The 16,479-nt window shown below is 47.2% G+C and overlaps 1 protein-coding gene and 1 long non-coding RNA gene across 2 annotated transcripts in view; one reads left to right on the forward strand and one right to left on the reverse strand.

Moving 5' to 3' along the window:
* The window catches only part of LOC309525753 (uncharacterized protein), a 400,379-nt gene that overhangs the window by 236,862 nt on the left and 147,038 nt on the right, over window positions 1-16,479 (forward strand). Inside the window, exon 8 of the mRNA XM_082211248.1 lies at window positions 1,358-1,531. Coding sequence (XP_082067374.1) covers window positions 1,358-1,531 — 174 coding nt within the window. The remainder of the gene's footprint in view (window positions 1-1,357; window positions 1,532-16,479) is intronic.
* Window positions 9,900-14,674, reverse strand: LOC309525849. Its single transcript, XR_014216544.1, has 2 exons — window positions 13,726-14,674; window positions 9,900-12,005 (listed from the first exon to the last, which is right to left on the reverse strand). It is a non-coding gene; the product is annotated as an uncharacterized lncRNA (long non-coding RNA).

The raw sequence follows: 16,479 nt of genomic DNA on the forward strand, positions 1-16,479 counted from the left end.
GTACTTTAAACTTAGAAGAACAATATTTGAAAGATACAAGTAAGGCATGAAACAAGGTAATAATTTGCTGATATGTTTATCGAAAGGAACGCAGGGTGAGGGAGACGTGGGAAAGTCCGGTTGGTAATGGAAAAATGTTTCTGAAAGTTGGATTTTTTTTATTTCTTTCTTCTTTATGTACTTTACATTTCTGACTTTGTATTTGAAAATGCAATAAAAAATTTATTAAAAAAAAAAATAGACCCAATTTTCACGGAGTAAATTCCTCTTAGTCAGAGGAATTCCGCCATTACTGATGGCGCTAACCCGGAAGTTCATTGCTAAGAATTCTAGTACCGTAATAAAAAGTAGAGGCGAAATGGGGCAGCCTTGCCTTGTCCCCTTACTTATTTTACTTCTCTTATTTCACTATTTAGTATCAATTTGGCTCTCTGATTTCAATATTTTGCTTCAACACCCCTAAGAATATTTTCTCTAAGTCATGTTTTTTCTGTAGTTTTTTTCATGGAGCTCCAAGAGATGTTGTCAAATACCTTTTCCCTGTCTATCAGCATCAAAATGCCTTTTTTATCTGATCTTGCTTGTAAATATTCTAAAATATCAATTATGTTTCTCATTTTATTGTTCATGTATCTGCCTGGTAAGAAGCCAGCCTGATCTCTGTGTATTATTTCATTCAATACTTTTTTTTAACCTGTTGGCTAGGATGTTAGCAAATATTTTATAATCATTATTGAACAATGATATAGGTCTATAATTTTTTATTAGTGTTGGATCTGCTCCTTGTTTGGGTATCAGTGTGATAAATGCTTCTTCCCATGATTTTAGTATTCTTCCTTCTTTTAAAATTTGGTTCAGTACTGTTTCATTGGTTCTGATAATATATCTTCTAACTTCTTATAAAATGCTGCCGATAATCCATCCATACCTGGGGACTTTCCTATCTTTGCTCTTGAGATTGCTGCACCTCCATCATCGCTGTTGGTACATTTAGTTGTTCTATTTTCCAATCTGCTATTGTTGGGAGTCTATTTTGTGCTATGTGTCTTTCCATTTCCTCTTGGTCTTCTTCTTTTGCACGGTAAAACTTCCTATAGTGATTTAATTTTTCTTTGCATATTTCTTTAGGATCGTCAGTTATTTTTCATTTCTCTATTACTCTCTCTTCTTATTTTTTCTTTAATTGCCACGCAAGTAGCCTACCTGATTTTTTGGAACCACTGGAGAGGAATAGAAATGGGGCTACTGTTGGGAAGGGGCTGCCCCATTTGTGCTTCTCCAGGGGCAGGAGAATTTCTAGGGCAGGAGAATCCCTGCAGGGCCTCTGAGGCTCCCTTTCCTTCTTCCTCTCTCCCAGGACCCTGCAGCTTCTTTTGGCTCATTGACTCCTCAGGAAGGATGAAAGAGACGGATTCTGCAAACCTAGTGAAAATGGAAGGGGGAGGATGGACGGATGACCTGGTCAGGTTGTCTCCTGCGTCCCTCCTCTCAACCTCTGAACGTTCCCTCCCAGGGACCTCCGAGAGATCTGGTGAGTCCCAGGGGAGGGAAGATGGGGACATGGAGGGATGGAGCCGGAGAGTAATTGGGGTGTGTGGGGGGGAGGCAGGCGGATGTATGGGGCCAAGATGGCGTCTGGCACTCTTCTTAGCTGCGCCACTGCTGTCCGTGCCGGTAAAAACCTCCTCCAGCCTCTTTGGCCCTCTTAGCAGAGTTTACGCAGCGGGGAAAACTGTTGCTTGTGTGGGTAATAACTCAGGCTGCACGCAGGCTTCTTGCTTATCTCCAACAGTCTTTTATTGCATAGAATAACATCATAAATTCAGCCCGGCGAAAAACCAGACATGCTCTCCGCTTCTCAGCAAAAGCGAAAGAAGAAAGACACACAGAGAAACACTCCCCTCTGTGAACATAGCCACGCCTCAGAATGTGAGACGTCACTCAGAACTGTTTAACCCTGTAAGTTCTGATTCTCCTCACAGGATGGAGATGGAGCAGGGGAGCACCTTTTCGGGCTCCCCCACCTACCTGTCTGCCTGCCTCCCTGCGCCTTTGTCATCTGCAGGCAATTTGAGCCAGGAATAGATCACAGCTCCCTGCCCGACGCAATGAATTGGCAGCTCTAAATATCTAAAACCAGTTCTGTGATCTGAATGCCCTGCCAATGTCAGAAAACTCACTGATCCTGCTTTGCAGTTCGAATGCAGATGGGGCCTCTGTGTGTTGTCTTTTTCTTTGTGGAATAACTTCTTATTTGCTTTTAAAAACAAGGATCATAGGACTAATAAATGATACAAATATGAAGACTAAGTCTTCGCATGCCATTTGCGTGTTGTTTTTGCTTCTCTTTGCATTTGATTGACCAAAGAGATGACTGACCTTGGAGATGGAGTGGATTCCAGGATTGAGCCGGAACAAAATCCATTCCAGATAAAAGCCAAGCAATATGTCAGTAAATACCGGCCAACAAAGGCAGTGAAAACTATAGAGAGGCCCCACATCTAACTATTTTTAGTTCTTCCTCTATCACAAGCATTAATTAACTTGGTTCAATGATCTGGAGCTCCATTTCTTCCTGAGGCTCTAATTCTCTTCTCTCTTCATTGCAGATGGAGATGAACGGGAAGGGAAGAACAAGGGGGAGCACAACAGAATCCACATAGCGGAGAAGTCATATAAACATTCAGAGTGTGGAGAGAACATCCGTCAAAGCTCCCAGGACACCTACCGTCAGAGAAAGAGCTTCGTTCAGAGGGATAGCCTCACTGCACACAAAAGAGGACAGAGCAGGGAGAAACCCTATCAATGCTTGGAATGTGGGAAGAGCTTTAATCAAAGCGCACATCTCACTTCCCATCAAAGAATTCATACAGGGGAGAAACCCTATCAGTGCTTGGAATGTGGAAAGAGCTTCAGTCTCAGGCACAATCTCACTTTGCATCAAAGAACTCATACAGGAGAAAAACCCTATCAGTGCTTCGAATGCGGGAAGAGCTTCAGGGAGGGGGCCAAGCTCACTTGCCATCAAAGAATTCATACCGGGGAGAAACCCTATCAGTGCTTGGAATGTGGAAAGAGCTTCAGTCAGAAGAAGAATCTCACTTCCCATCAAAGAATTCATACCGGGGAGAAACCCTATCAGTGCTTGGAATGTGGAAAGAGCTTCAGTCAGAAGGGTAATCTCACTTCCCATCAAAGAATTCATACAGGAGAAAAACCCTATCAGTGCTTGGAATGTGGAAAGAGCTTCACTGATAGCTCCAGTCTCACTTCCCATCGCAGAATTCATACAGGAGAAAAACCCTATCAGTGCTTGGAATGCGGGAAGAGCTTCAGGGAGGGGGCCAAGCTCACTTGCCATCAAAGAATTCATACCGGGGAGAAACCCTATCAGTGCTTGGAATGTGGGAAGAGCTTCAATCGGAAGGATAGTCTTACTTCCCATCAAAGAATTCATACAGGAGAAAAACCCTATCAGTGCTTCGAATGCGGGAAGAGCTTCAGTCAGAAGGATAGTCTCACTTCCCATCGCAGAATTCATACAGGTGAGAAACCCTATCAGTGCTTGGAATGTGGAAAGAGCTTCACTGATAGCTCCAGTCTCATTTCCCATCGCAGAATTCATACAGGAGAAAAACCCTATCAATGCTTGGAATGTGGGAAGAGCTTTAATCAAAGCGCACATCTCACTTCCCATCAAAGAATTCATACAGGGGAGAAACCCTATCAGTGCTTGGAATGTGGGAAGAGCTTCAATCAGAAGGATAGTCTCACTTCCCATCGCAGAATTCATACAGGTGAGAAACCCTATCAGTGCTTGGAATGTGGAAAGAGCTTCAATCAGAAGGATAGTCTCACTTCCCATCGCAGAATTCATACAGGTGAGAAACCCTATCAGTGCTTGGAATGTGGAAAGAGCTTCAATCGGAAGGATAGTCTCACTTCCCATCGCAGAATTCATACAGGAGAGAAACCCTATCAGTGCTTGGAATGTGGAAAGAGCTTCAATCGGAAGGATAGTCTCACTTCCCATCGCAGAATTCATACAGGAGAGAAACCCTATCAGTGCTTAGAATGCGGGAAGAGCTTCAGGGAGGGGACAAAGCTCACTTTGCATCAAATAACTCATACAGTGGAGAAACCCTATCAGTGCATGGAAGGTGGAAAGAGCTTCACTGATAGCTCCAGTCTCACTTCCCATCAAAGAATTCATACAGAGGGGAAACCAAAAAAAGAGAAATAAAACAAAAAATATTAAACAACCCTTACAAAATACAATTGTATAGAAAAGAGGAAGTGGGGGATATAAACTAAAAATACTGTTTATGGCATTTGTATCATATATATCATATCATTCGTCAACCCAGAGAAAGACAGGCTCCCCCACTTCTCCCCTGCGTTACCCCCTCTTCTCCCCATATCCCACCCTGAGAGATCCTTCCTTCCCTGCGTTCCTTGCAGGTCCCTCGCACCTCCAACTGTCCTCTCCTTATGTGTGTCCTCCTAAATTCAAAATAAAGGAATCTTAATATAAAATACAAAAACATAGATGATGATGATGATTTATTGATACCCTTCCCATCTGGCTGGGTTTCCCCAGTCACTCTGGGCAGCTTCCAACAAAATATTAAAATACAGTAATGCATCAAATATTAAAAGCTTCCCTAAACATGACTGCCTTCAGATGTCTTCTTAAAGTCTGGTAGTTGTTTTTTCCTTTGACATCTGCTGGGAGGGTGTTCCACAGGGCAGGCACCGAAATGAAAACTCCCATCTCCGTCTGAAAATCATCTGTAGCAACAATTATTCATAATCTGCACTCCAGAATAAACCCAGCTGTATTTAGCATACAGTGGTAAGTGGTATTTAGCAGAGAGCGGTAGATTCGTAATCTGGGGAACCGGGTTCGCGTCTCCGCTCCTCCACATGCAGCTGCTGGGTCACCTTGGGCCAGTCACACTTCTCTGAAGTCTCTCAGCCTCACTCACCTCACAGAGTGTTTGTTGTGGGGGAGGAAGGGAAAGGAGAATGTTAGCGGCTTTGAGACTCCTTCGGGTAGTGATAAAGCGGGATATCAAATCCAAACTTCTTCTTCTTCTCCTCTTCAGCAAGATGACACATTCCCTTCATCTCCCTCCCTAGCCCAGCTTTCAAATCTTAACCAACACAAACAGTGCAGTATGACTCTTATAATGATCGTCTAATAATCCAAATTAGTATTTCTCCAGCTTCTAGGTCCAGTTTCTATAAAGCCTTTGAAAAACTGTTCCAACAAATCTCAGCCAAGTCACAATCCAAAATTATGGTCTCTTATAATGTTCATCCAATCCTGCTTCCTCTTCTTTCTTCTTTCCCTAATCTTTGGACATTTTAATCCACTGGGGATGGGGAAGCAGGCATCTTAATTCCCTTTCCTCAAACGAGATCATAGCTTGTGTTGTTCACCATTTCCGGAGTTCATGAGATCCGCAGAGACGTGGGAACCCATCCTGACCCGTTGGGAACGGTTTGATAGAAAATTTAATATCCACCTGCACAAACACTGTGAAAGTCACAGGCCTAATAGTTTGGGCACCAATCTATGGGAAGAATAGTATTAAATGCAGAACTAAAGTCTACAAATAACAATCTCACATAGTTCCCTTTCTTCTCCAAATGAGTCAGGATAGCATGTAAAGCCATTGCCACAGCATCCTCCGTGGATCTCTTTGCCTTTTTCAAAACATTTAATTATAATGGGTGTCAACGCCACAGAGCAAAAATCATTCAGACTATCTTTGGGTTTTTTGGCAGGGGTATAGAATCATAGAATCATAAAGTTGGAAGAGACCACAAGGGCCATCGAGTCCAACCCCCTGCCAAGCAGGAAACACCATCAGAGCACTCCTGACATATGGTTGTCAAGCCTCTGCTTAAAGACCTCCAAAGAAGGAGACTCCACCACACTCCTTGGCAGCAAATTCCACTGTCCAACAGCTCTTACTGTCAGGAAGTTCTTCCTAATGTTTAGGTGGAATCTTCTTTCTTGTAGTTTGGATCCATTGCTCCGTGTCCGCTTCTCTGGAGCAGCAGAAAATAATCTTTCTCCCTCCTCTATGTGACATCCTTTTATATATTTGAACATGGCTATCATATCACCCCTTAACCTCCTCTTCTCCAGGCTAAACATGCCCAGCTCCCTTAGCCGTTCCTCATAAGGCATTGTTTCCAGGCCTTTGACCATTTTGGTTGCCTCCTCTGGACACGTTCCAGTTTGTCAGTGTCCTTCTTGAACTGTGGTGCCCAGAATGATGGGAGCAGATTTCAGACAGGGTGGAACGGCGGCTTGGGCCAGAGACTGGTTAAAAATCTTCATAAAGATTCCTGCCAGTTGGTCCAAACAATCTCTTAGCACCCTGCCAGCCACCCCATCTGGGCCCATAGCCTTCCTCGTGTTTACCTCCTTTAATATTCGCCTCGCTTCTCCCTCTTCCACCCTGACAGCATTTCCTGCAGGTAGTGAGGCCAATAGCTCTGCCATCCCTGTTGGAGCCACTGTTGGTGTCACCTCAAATCGGGCAAAGAAGGTCTTCAGCTCTCCCACCAAGGAAGCAGTACACTCTACCACTGATGTATTTCTCGATTTATAACCAGTCAGATGTTGAACTCCCTGCCACATTTGTCTAGGATCATTTCTTAGATGGTCCTCGATCCAGGACTGTTGATGTAGAAGTTTCTAGATCTTGATGGTCGAATATATTCCAATCGGTCTCCTGGAAACAGTCCTGCAACTGCTGAGAGGCTCCCTCAGGCCACACCGTAACCATCCGTGTTTGTAGCTGGCCTTGTTTCCTGAGGGGTGTGTACACTGGTGTCAGAAGCAGGGACACATGATCTGAACCACCGAGGTGCGCCTCATATGCCCGTCTAATGTTCGTATACGCCTTCTCAAGAGTACTTTCTCCCCTTCTTGCACACTCAATGTGCTGATGGGATTTTGGGAGTACTGCCCTCACATCTGTGTGAGTGAAGCCCCCTGCAATAATCCGCACTGCCTCCGGGTATCTGCTCAATTTAGCATTGATGTTTTCATGCATACTACTCATGGTCCTGCAGGCATTTGCAGAAGGTGCTAGATAAGAAAGCTGCAGAGATAGTGCAGAAGAGTGCGCACCCCGGAAATGATCTCTTTCAGCTTCTGCCTTCTGGAAGAAGGTACAGGGTTATAAAGACTAGGACTAGCTGCCTGAAAAACAGTTTCTATCCAAATGCAATTTTGGTTTTAAATGCAGTGTAAGGTCGTCTCTTTGGGAGTATATTGTATTTAATTATGGGGTATCAGAGTTTTTAGGGGGCTAACCAGGTTGGGATAGCAGACTTGTTGGTTTTTGAATGTCTGATGTACATTTTTTCAATTTCGTTCTGTATAGGACAATGACAATAAAGATTATCGTATTGTATTGAGACTCATCTGGAAAGCGCCATTTAATGTTCCTTTCCCCACTTGCCAGGAGCCTGAACTCCATTTGGGGTTCCTCCTTCCGCACCCCAAGGTTCCTCCAAAGCCTTGGGGAAGGAAACTGAGACATGCTTTTCCATGGCAAGAGGAAGAGATCTGCCTTCCCCCCAGGGCCCTGCAGGGTATTCGGGGGGGGGGGAGGCTGTGTCTTCCTCTGGCCATGGCACCCCCGGGAAGCCTTGGAAGGAAGGCAGGAGACCCTCAGCAGAGAACAGCCAAGTCCAGTTCTTCTCCACAATGGCTTCCTCTTCTGAGCTCCCTCTCTTTCTTGTCTGGGCTGGACTGGGAGGACCCCAGTTCAGCCAGTTCCCTAGAGTCCCCCCACTGCCTCCTGAGACCCGCAGGGATCAGGAGTGGGAGCGACTTCTCCTGTTCAACTACTGCCTGAGGGGGGGGGGACAGAGGTCTTGGCCCATTTGGGGGGGCAAGCGAGGGCCATCCAGAAAGGGCTCCTGGGGCCAGAAGGGAGTCTCCAGCCTCGTCTGGGGAAGAGCCCCCCTTTCCCCTAGGCCTGCAGGTGGTGCCCTTCTGCTTGCGCTGACTCTTGGGGTGACCAAGGATGCTGCTCCGGGGTCAGGCTCCCCTGAGGGAACCCTCCACCTTTCAGGGGATAAAGCCCTTCTTATTACTACTACTACTACTACTACTACTACTACTACTGTTATTCTCCTCCTCCTTGGGCCTTTCGCCTCCTGGCCCCCTTCGCAGACCCCGGCGGATCCCCCAAGGCTGCTTGCCTGGCGTCTCCCAAGGGAGAGGCCTCCTCCGTGGGGCAACATGGCGGGGAGAGAGGCTGCCCTGCGGAGGCCAAGCCATCATGGCAGGGAGGCGGCTGAGGACCAAAGGTGCCGCCCTCCTTCCCCCGGGAGGAGAGACCCCGAGAGCCTGGGACCCCCGAGGCCCACAGGGGAGCCATGGCGTCTCTGGGAAAAACAAAATGGCGTCCCCTCCTCCTCTTTCGGAAAAGGGCGGGAAACCCCTTCTCCTGGCCCTGCCGCCTCCCTGGGCTCCTCCTGGGCCTGCCTGGCCACGGGGGGGGGGGGGATCCAGCTGCCCCAAACAATGAGCGGGGGGAGAGGAACAAGAAGAGAAGGAAGGAGAAATGAAGGAGAAGCTGGGAGGGGGAGCAGCCATGAGGGAAACTCAGGGGGGGGAACTCCCTCAGGAAACCGGGCGAAGGAGAGGAGGAGCCCAGGGGAATCTGAAAGGGGATTGGCCAGCTGCCCAATGGAGAGGCTTCTGATTGGTCCAGCCCGGCTCTGGGGCGGGAAATGGGTCTCCTGACTCCATGTGGTTCTGGGAGCCCCGGAGAAACTGGTTTTCAGGCAGGAAACACGGGGAAAGGATGGCCAGGGTCCCTCTGGCTCTGAACTGGGATGAGTCCCAGAGGGAGGGACCACCCCCCTGAGCAACCCCCGCCCCCTCCTGCCCCCCGGGTCACGTGTGCGTTTCCTTCCTGGCCTGGGACTCTTCCTCCTCCGTCTCTCTTCCTGGGATGAGAAGCGGCTGCAGAAGCAGAAAAACTCGTATTTTGGGGAGGGGAGGGGTCTCCCGGCTGGGAAGCCCCCCCCTCCCCCCCTGAGCTGGAGGGTGTTTTTGGAGGGGTGTCTGGAGGGAGCCATTGCTGAGCCCAAGGCACCTCCCGCCACTAGGCAGCCCTTCGCCTCTTCTCCCCCCCAGCCTTTCCTCGGGATCCAGGAGCCTCGATGTTGGGGGAGAGCCAAGCTAAACCCCCCCATGGACCCCCCCCCGTCTCCCTTGCAGTTAGTCTGGTTGGATGTGGGCTCCTTGGGGCAGAGGGAGGGAAGGGGGGCAGCCCCTAGGGCGCAGGCGCAGAAGCAGGAAAACTGAAGGCAGGGAGAGGGAGGGGAGGACTTGGCTTGGCAAGGGTTAAAAGGAGCAGAGCGGGATTCCTAGAGAGGGCAGGAAGTGAAGGGGGAGGGGCAAGGTCCTCCAGAGCAGAAGCCCCTCCCTCCCCCTCCCTTCCTGCTTTCTTCTCCTTGGCAAAAGCCCCTCCTGGACTCGGGTGAGTCTCCTCTCTCCTCCCCCTGAGGGTGCAATGGGGAGAAGGGGGGCCCAGGGGGGCAGGGAGGGGGCGTGGGGGTCCCTGCTCAGGTCATGCGCGGTGGGGGGAGACCCCCAAGTCGGGGAGCAGAGGGTCCTCCTTTGTCCTCTCTGCCAAGCCAGGGAGGGGGCGACTTTGCAGGAAATATGCAGCTCTGCTCTTCCTTGGGATCCAGATGCTGTCTTCATTCTGGGGGGAGGGGGCTTTGGGTTGTAGCAGGAACCCCACCCCCACCCCAATCATTCTGTTTGTACAAACTTCACACACACTCACACTCACACACTACATACGCCACATTTCTGTTATAAATTCGTAGAAAATCAACCATACATTGGATTTGCACTGTTCCATTTTTATTTTACTCCATATGACAAGAACTAACAAAAGGGGAGGGTGGCTTAGTCCTGGTCAGCCAAAATCCCTTCACCATCTCAGCACATCTCAGCACATCTGCAGGAGCCCTGCCCAGATGATCCCAGACAGAAGGCAATCAAGATCACAAAGAACTTGCATATGGGAGTGGATTCAGCATGGACTGAAACAGGACAATGATCAGATCTTCCCTCAGGGGGCAGGAGACTGCAAACTCCCCTTTGTCTCCTGGAAGTGACTCATGGGGAGGGGGGAAAGGAGGAACCAGCCAGGTGACAGGACACTCAGGTTACCACCACAACTCCTCCCTCAACCCCTCCTTTCTGTAATGTATGCATGATGTTTCTGGGGGTGGGCTTGACCTAGAGGAGGGGAATTTCAAAAGTTTTTATAAGACCTTGCACACTATTTTTCTGGGTCTTTCCTCTCTCCTGCAAGTGAGGGGAACACCCTGTTGCATCAGTTCAATAAAGGCCAGGCCTACAGGCTGCTGTTTTGCTCCAAGTTATCCTGGTTGGTGTCTTTGTTTTGTCCAAGGGAGCCCTCGGATTTTCCCGGTAACAGTTGGCGACCGTGCTCAGGGACACTTGGTTCTCCTGCAAAGGTGAGGAGGGAGATAGAGGGGATCGGGCGCCACTGGGCAACCTTAGCCCAGGGATCCTTCTTCCTCTCCCTGTCTCTTCTTTGCGGGCGGTAATCAATCGTCACCAAAAGCCCAACCAGGGGGAGCAAAGGCAAGGTCAAGCCGGCTAATGGGAAAGGATCCCGGGATCCGCGGGGGGACATCTTCGAACGTGAGTATGGTTTGAAGTAAATACATTGGGAGGGGGGTGGAAAGTAACGTCCCCACGACAGCCAGACTTTCCTTCTTTCATTTCTGACGTTACCCCTCGGAGTCGGCCGGGAACGTTTTAAGCTCTCTCCTTTTCTCCCCCGATTTTCCCCTTCGGAAAGTGGCCAGGGAAATCGCGGAACTTTACTCTCTGGCGTTACCTTTCGGAGTCATCTAGAAACGTCTAAAACTTTCCCTTTCTCTCCCCCAATTTCCTTTTTTCGGAATGTGGCCGGGGAAATTGTGGCACCTTTACTGTTTTCCGACGTTCCCTCTCGGGGTCGTCCAGGAACGTCTTAATCTCTCTATCCCTTTTCTCCCCCGTTTTCCGTCTTGGAATTGAGTCCGGGAAAGCGTGGCTCTTTTACTGTTTCTCTGATGTCTTCCCTCGGAGTCGTCCGGTGGCATCTTTTCAAAAGTATTTCAATGCAAGGTCATTTGCTTCCTTTCAAACCTTGGTTGTTTTCTCGGACCCCAATCTGGCACTGCATTGCGCAGGCGTTCAGTAGGGGACTCCAAACTTAGTCTCAAAGGCTAGGCAGGAGGCTGTCGTGGGTGGTAGAGGGGGAAATTGTCTTGTGAACAGCGCTGAGGTAAAGGAATTCCGGGCAGAGAGACCCGTGGTTTGAGTTTCCGGGCAGAGGGACCCGTGGTTTGAGTTTCCGGGCAGAGGGACCCGTGGTTTGTTTCAGGTTCAGGTTTGAGATTTCCAGAAATTAATTTGTGGTTTATAGATAAGTAGGAATTGTGTTTGTCAAGGGTACTTTGAGTACTGAAAGGATCTTTTATCTGCCCCCCCTTTCTTTCCCATTGCCCCTCCTCCCTTGTGTGTGTGTTTCCACTCTTTCTGTCTTTAGCGTACTTCGTTAATGAAAAAAAGCCCAATAATAACATATGAGAGAATGGGAGCTCACTAAAACACCCTAGCTGGACTCCTCCTGGCAACAAAGCTTCCATGAAGCCTTTTTGCCCCAGAGAGGATTCTAATATGCCCCTCCAGCTTGTCATCTCCAATTGGGAAAAAATAAAATAAAGGGGCAAAATGGTCTTTCAAGTACAAAGTACGAGACCGTTGTAACTTTTAGTGCGTGGCTTAGGCTCACCACCTGGAACCCAGGGCACAGCAGCCACCTCAGGGATCCTTCAACAAAATCAGGGTGTGAACCCATAGGGAGAGCTGAAAACATCAAATTTGTGTTGTTAAACTATGACCTAAAGCTAGAACATAAAACCGAAAACTTAGGGGTTTGCCCTGCCGGACCTAAGACTCTATTATGAATCGGCAGCTTTCTGCTGGTTGAAACAATGGCTGCTTCTTGAGAATACAGACATTTTGGATCTGGAAGGGTACGACAATAGATTTGGTTGGCATGCATATATATGGTATGACAAGGTAAAATCGCATAAAGGGGAGGAAGGGAAAGGGGCCAGTGTGGTGTAGTGGTTAAGAGCGGTAGTCATGTAATCTGGGAAACCAGGTTCGCGTCTCCGCTCCTCCACATGCAGCTGCTGGGTGACCTTGGGCCAGTCACACTTCTGTGAAGTCTCTCAGCCCCACTCACCTCACAGAGTGTTTGTTGTGGGGGAGGAAGGGAAAGGAGAATGTTAGCCGCTTTGAGACTCCTTAAAGGGAGTGAAAGGCGGGATATCAAATCCAAACTCTTCTTCTTCTTCTTCTAAAAACCATATTGTTAGGAAAGCATTATACAATGTTTGGATAAGATACAAAGATCTACTGGAAAGTAAAACTCCCAGGTAGTTATCACCAATGGAAGCTAAAGAGACTAAAAAACTTAATATGGAGTCTAAATGGCCAAAATATTGTGAAATTTTAGAACAAGACGGTGAAAGAGTTAAACTACAGAGCTATGAGAAATTAAAGTCTAAGGTAAGAGACTGGTTGCATTACCTTCAGATAAACGAGGTATTTAATCAGGACAGGAAAATAGGTTTCCAGATGGAGAGGTCAAAATTAGAAACAGAACTGTTAGAACCCAATACTAAGAACCTGTCAAGAATGTATAACTTGCTGTTGAAATGGAATACACAGGATGAAACGGTGAAATCAGCTATGATTAAATGGGCACAAGACATTGGTCATGACATTATGTTTGTTGACTGGGAACAGTTATGGAACACCGGTGTTAAGTTTACGGCATGTAATGCCTTGAGAGAAAATATAATGAAAATGATCTACAGGTGGTACATGACCCCAGTCAAGCTTGCAAAAATTTACCATTTGCCCAATAACAAATGCTGGAAATGTAATGAGACTGAAGGTACCTCTTACCACCTTTGGTGGACCTGCCCGAAGATTAAAGCCTTTTGGGAAATGATCTATAATGAAATTAAGAAAGTCCTTAAATGGACATTTTCTAAGAAACCTGAGGCTTTTCTCCTGGGCATGGTCGGCCAACTGGTGCCAAGGAAGGATAGGACGTTTTTTATGTATGCTACTACAGCAGCAAGAATTCTTCTGGCAAAGTATTGGAAGACACAAGAACTACCCACTCTGGAAGAATGGCAAGCAAAGGTGATCGACTACATGGGACTGGCAGAGATGACCGGCAGAATCCGTGACCAGGGGAGAGAGACAGTGGAAGAAGACTGGAAGAAATTCAAAATTTATCTTAAAAATTGTTGTAAAATTGAGGGGTACTGAGATGTTAAGGTGTTAAGAAATAGAGAATTGCAGCTGTAAACAATAAGTTAAGGAAATTAGAATGAAAGTGAATTAATTAATCAGTTGGAGGGTTGCTGAAGAAAGGTAAAAACAAGGATGCAGAAAAGGGGAGTTATGGGGAAGTCCGGGAAGCAAGGTGCAGGAAGATAAGATTATGAAATTATACATGTTTATATGTTTGTATGTTTTGTTTTGTTTTATTGTTTGTCTTTATTATATGCTTGGAAAACTAATAAAAATTATTTAAAAAAACAAACAAACATAAAACCGAAAACTTAATGGTGCTCAGAAGGCAGTAGATATAATAACAGCCCAGCCTGAGAGCCCACGCATTAGAGATCTTAGTTATTAAAATAATAATAATAAATGAATAAGAGATGTACTCAAGGATTTAGAAATATTTCAAGGGTTTGTATTTACATATGAAGTGTGCAAATGTTTGTTATTTGAGAAAAGCTCTAAAAAAAAAAAAAAAGAGTTTTCCTCCCAAGTGGTAAAATCCTGTATACATGCTACCTGTGTTCTGAAAGGAGGATTACCTCACCTCCTTCCTCTAGTTTAAGTGAGGAGGGTGATTTTAAGTCTAGTGGTAAATGATGTTTTGTTGTAACTTTTGAGTTTGTGAGTCTACATCCGTGTTCCAGTCTTTTGTTCCAGTATTTTGAAATGTGCTGTGAAAAAAAACACTAATGTTTCTGCTGCAAAAGCCTAGTTGAGCCAACTGCTCTCTCAAGCTAAAATGCAGTGTATGTATTTCATTAAGCACATGCCTATGAAAGGATGGTGTTCTTTCTAAGAAAATTGTTATTAAATGTAGAGGCTTCCATGGCCAGCAAAATTCTATGAGTCCAGTCCAAATATCAGTCTCTTTTCTCAGAAAATGCCCCCCCCCTGTTTCATTCTATCTGTTTCAGTTTTTTTCTCCCTTCTTACTTCTGTGCCAGGTAAATTTACTCCCGAGTAAGCTTCCTTTAAAGGAAACTGCAAAGGGGGGGGAGCAATCTTTCCCAAGGTACCCTGCATCTCACTTTCCTATTCACTTTTGTGTTCCCTTTAAATCAAATCTATGGCTGTTTTAATTATTTGTGAGTGGTTATATCAATTGAATTAACTTTGCTTTATAAGAGATCCTCTCCCTATCTTAGGAAAAATGTTCACTTCAATCTTCCTTTAAAGATAATTTCTCTAAGAACTTGCATTCTTTAGTCTAAGGAAGCAAACTCACCACAAACCTCACCTACCTACTCCGTCAAGACCCCCTTCACCCCCCCGGTACCGCACCTCGACAAAGGGGGGAACTGTCAATATCCGAAAACCCTCAAAATAATGACTTTTTGTCCACTTGGCATTCCAACACCTACGTAAAACTGATCTCTCAAATTGCAAAACAGACAACAACCAAGGAGTGCTGGATCTGTGCCAATGCCCCCTCACACCTCCACAGTGGCATACCATTTCTTGGAGTACCTCTCACCCTGCAACAACATCTCTCCGCTGACGTACAGTCCTGGAACCTGACTGCCGTGAATTTGACCCACCAGTACATCTACCTAACGGGACCCACAACAGGAGACCTTTGCCGGAAATTCAGCGGAAACGACAAAGTCATCGGTGAGAGCACCTGTAAGTACACCATTGACATTGCTTTAAACGGCAGGATCACCCTATGGCACCAGGGCAACCCCTCTATCCAACCCAGTTTGATGTCTGCATGGAAACGCGTTATGACCTTACCCGACTCCTGGGACCCCTCCCCTGTCTCCCAGTGTTTCTGCCGTACCCTCCTCACCGGCCGCATAGACTTGTGCCTACGAGGGTTGTTCTGGGTTTGTGGCCACCGCGGCTATGTATGGGCCAGCCCCCACTCCCGCGGCACTTGTTATCTCGGTCTAATTTTGCCTGGAGTCCGGGTCACCCAAGATCTACCCCCCGGAAGGAGACGCAATAAGAGAGCAAAAGACTTATCACAACTCTCCGACGTAGCAGCCAATAGTGAAACTTATGGCCGGGCTCTCTTTCCCGCGTATGGAGCCGGCTCCAACCACGTCGATATCCTTAAATTAACAGACATCCTATTAAACTTTATGGAAGAATCCAATGCGGCCACCCAAAATATCCTGACGGAACTAACGGAGGTCAGACAAACTTCGATACAGAACCGCCTTGCTTTGGACTACGTTCTTGCGTCGACTGGAGGCGTATGTGCTCTTGTCGGAACCGAGTGCTGCACACACGTCTCTGACCAGACCTTGAACATCACGGGCCATCTCAATAACATCTATAAACTAACGGAGCGGCTTCAAAACATCCAGCATGAAGGCCTGTCAGACACACAATTCTGGAGCTGGCTACCAGGGTCTGCTTGGATAAAACAACTTTTAGGAAACGGCCTCTTAATATTGATCACTGTTGCCATCTGCATTGCTTTCTTCTGCTGCGCAATCCACTGCTTCCCAATGTGCTGTCAAACTTGTGGCTCTTGCCTTCCTACCCTTCGCCCGCGATCGACCACCACCTATAGACCACCGACACCAGGAATCCAGTCGATCCCCATCGAAATGGGGTCCTTAAAGGACTTCCGGACTCCGGACTCTAGGTATGACATGTCAAACTTTTATTGATTCATGTGGAGAGAAGGATTGCGCGGTTTCCCTACCTTTGCAATCTTATCTCCAAAGGGGGGAACTGTCGCCGGAAATCCCCCCCTTCATTGACACGTGTTTTACACAAGCACCACATTCACACATACACGCATCTCCCCTTCCTGACCCTAGAGATGTCCCTTTAGAGGGCCATCCCTTAAAAGCCTTCCGTAAATAAGGAAGCGCTAGCCTGACAGCTTCCCGCTATAACACTCCACATCGCCCTATCTTTATTGTGAGTAGACCGGCCGACTGAACTCTAGGTCAATCGGCGGCCGCCTCAGCCAATCAGCGTTAGCGAACAGCACCCCTTGTGGCGGCCACGCAGGTACTGCAGGCTACCGGCGCTTTCTCCCCTTGCTTTGACAGCTCCCAATACAAAGTTTC

Source organism: Podarcis vaucheri (assembly GCF_965113315.1).
Source record: "Podarcis vaucheri genome assembly, chromosome: 2".
In the NCBI taxonomy this organism is placed as follows: domain Eukaryota; kingdom Metazoa; phylum Chordata; class Lepidosauria; order Squamata; family Lacertidae; genus Podarcis; species Podarcis vaucheri.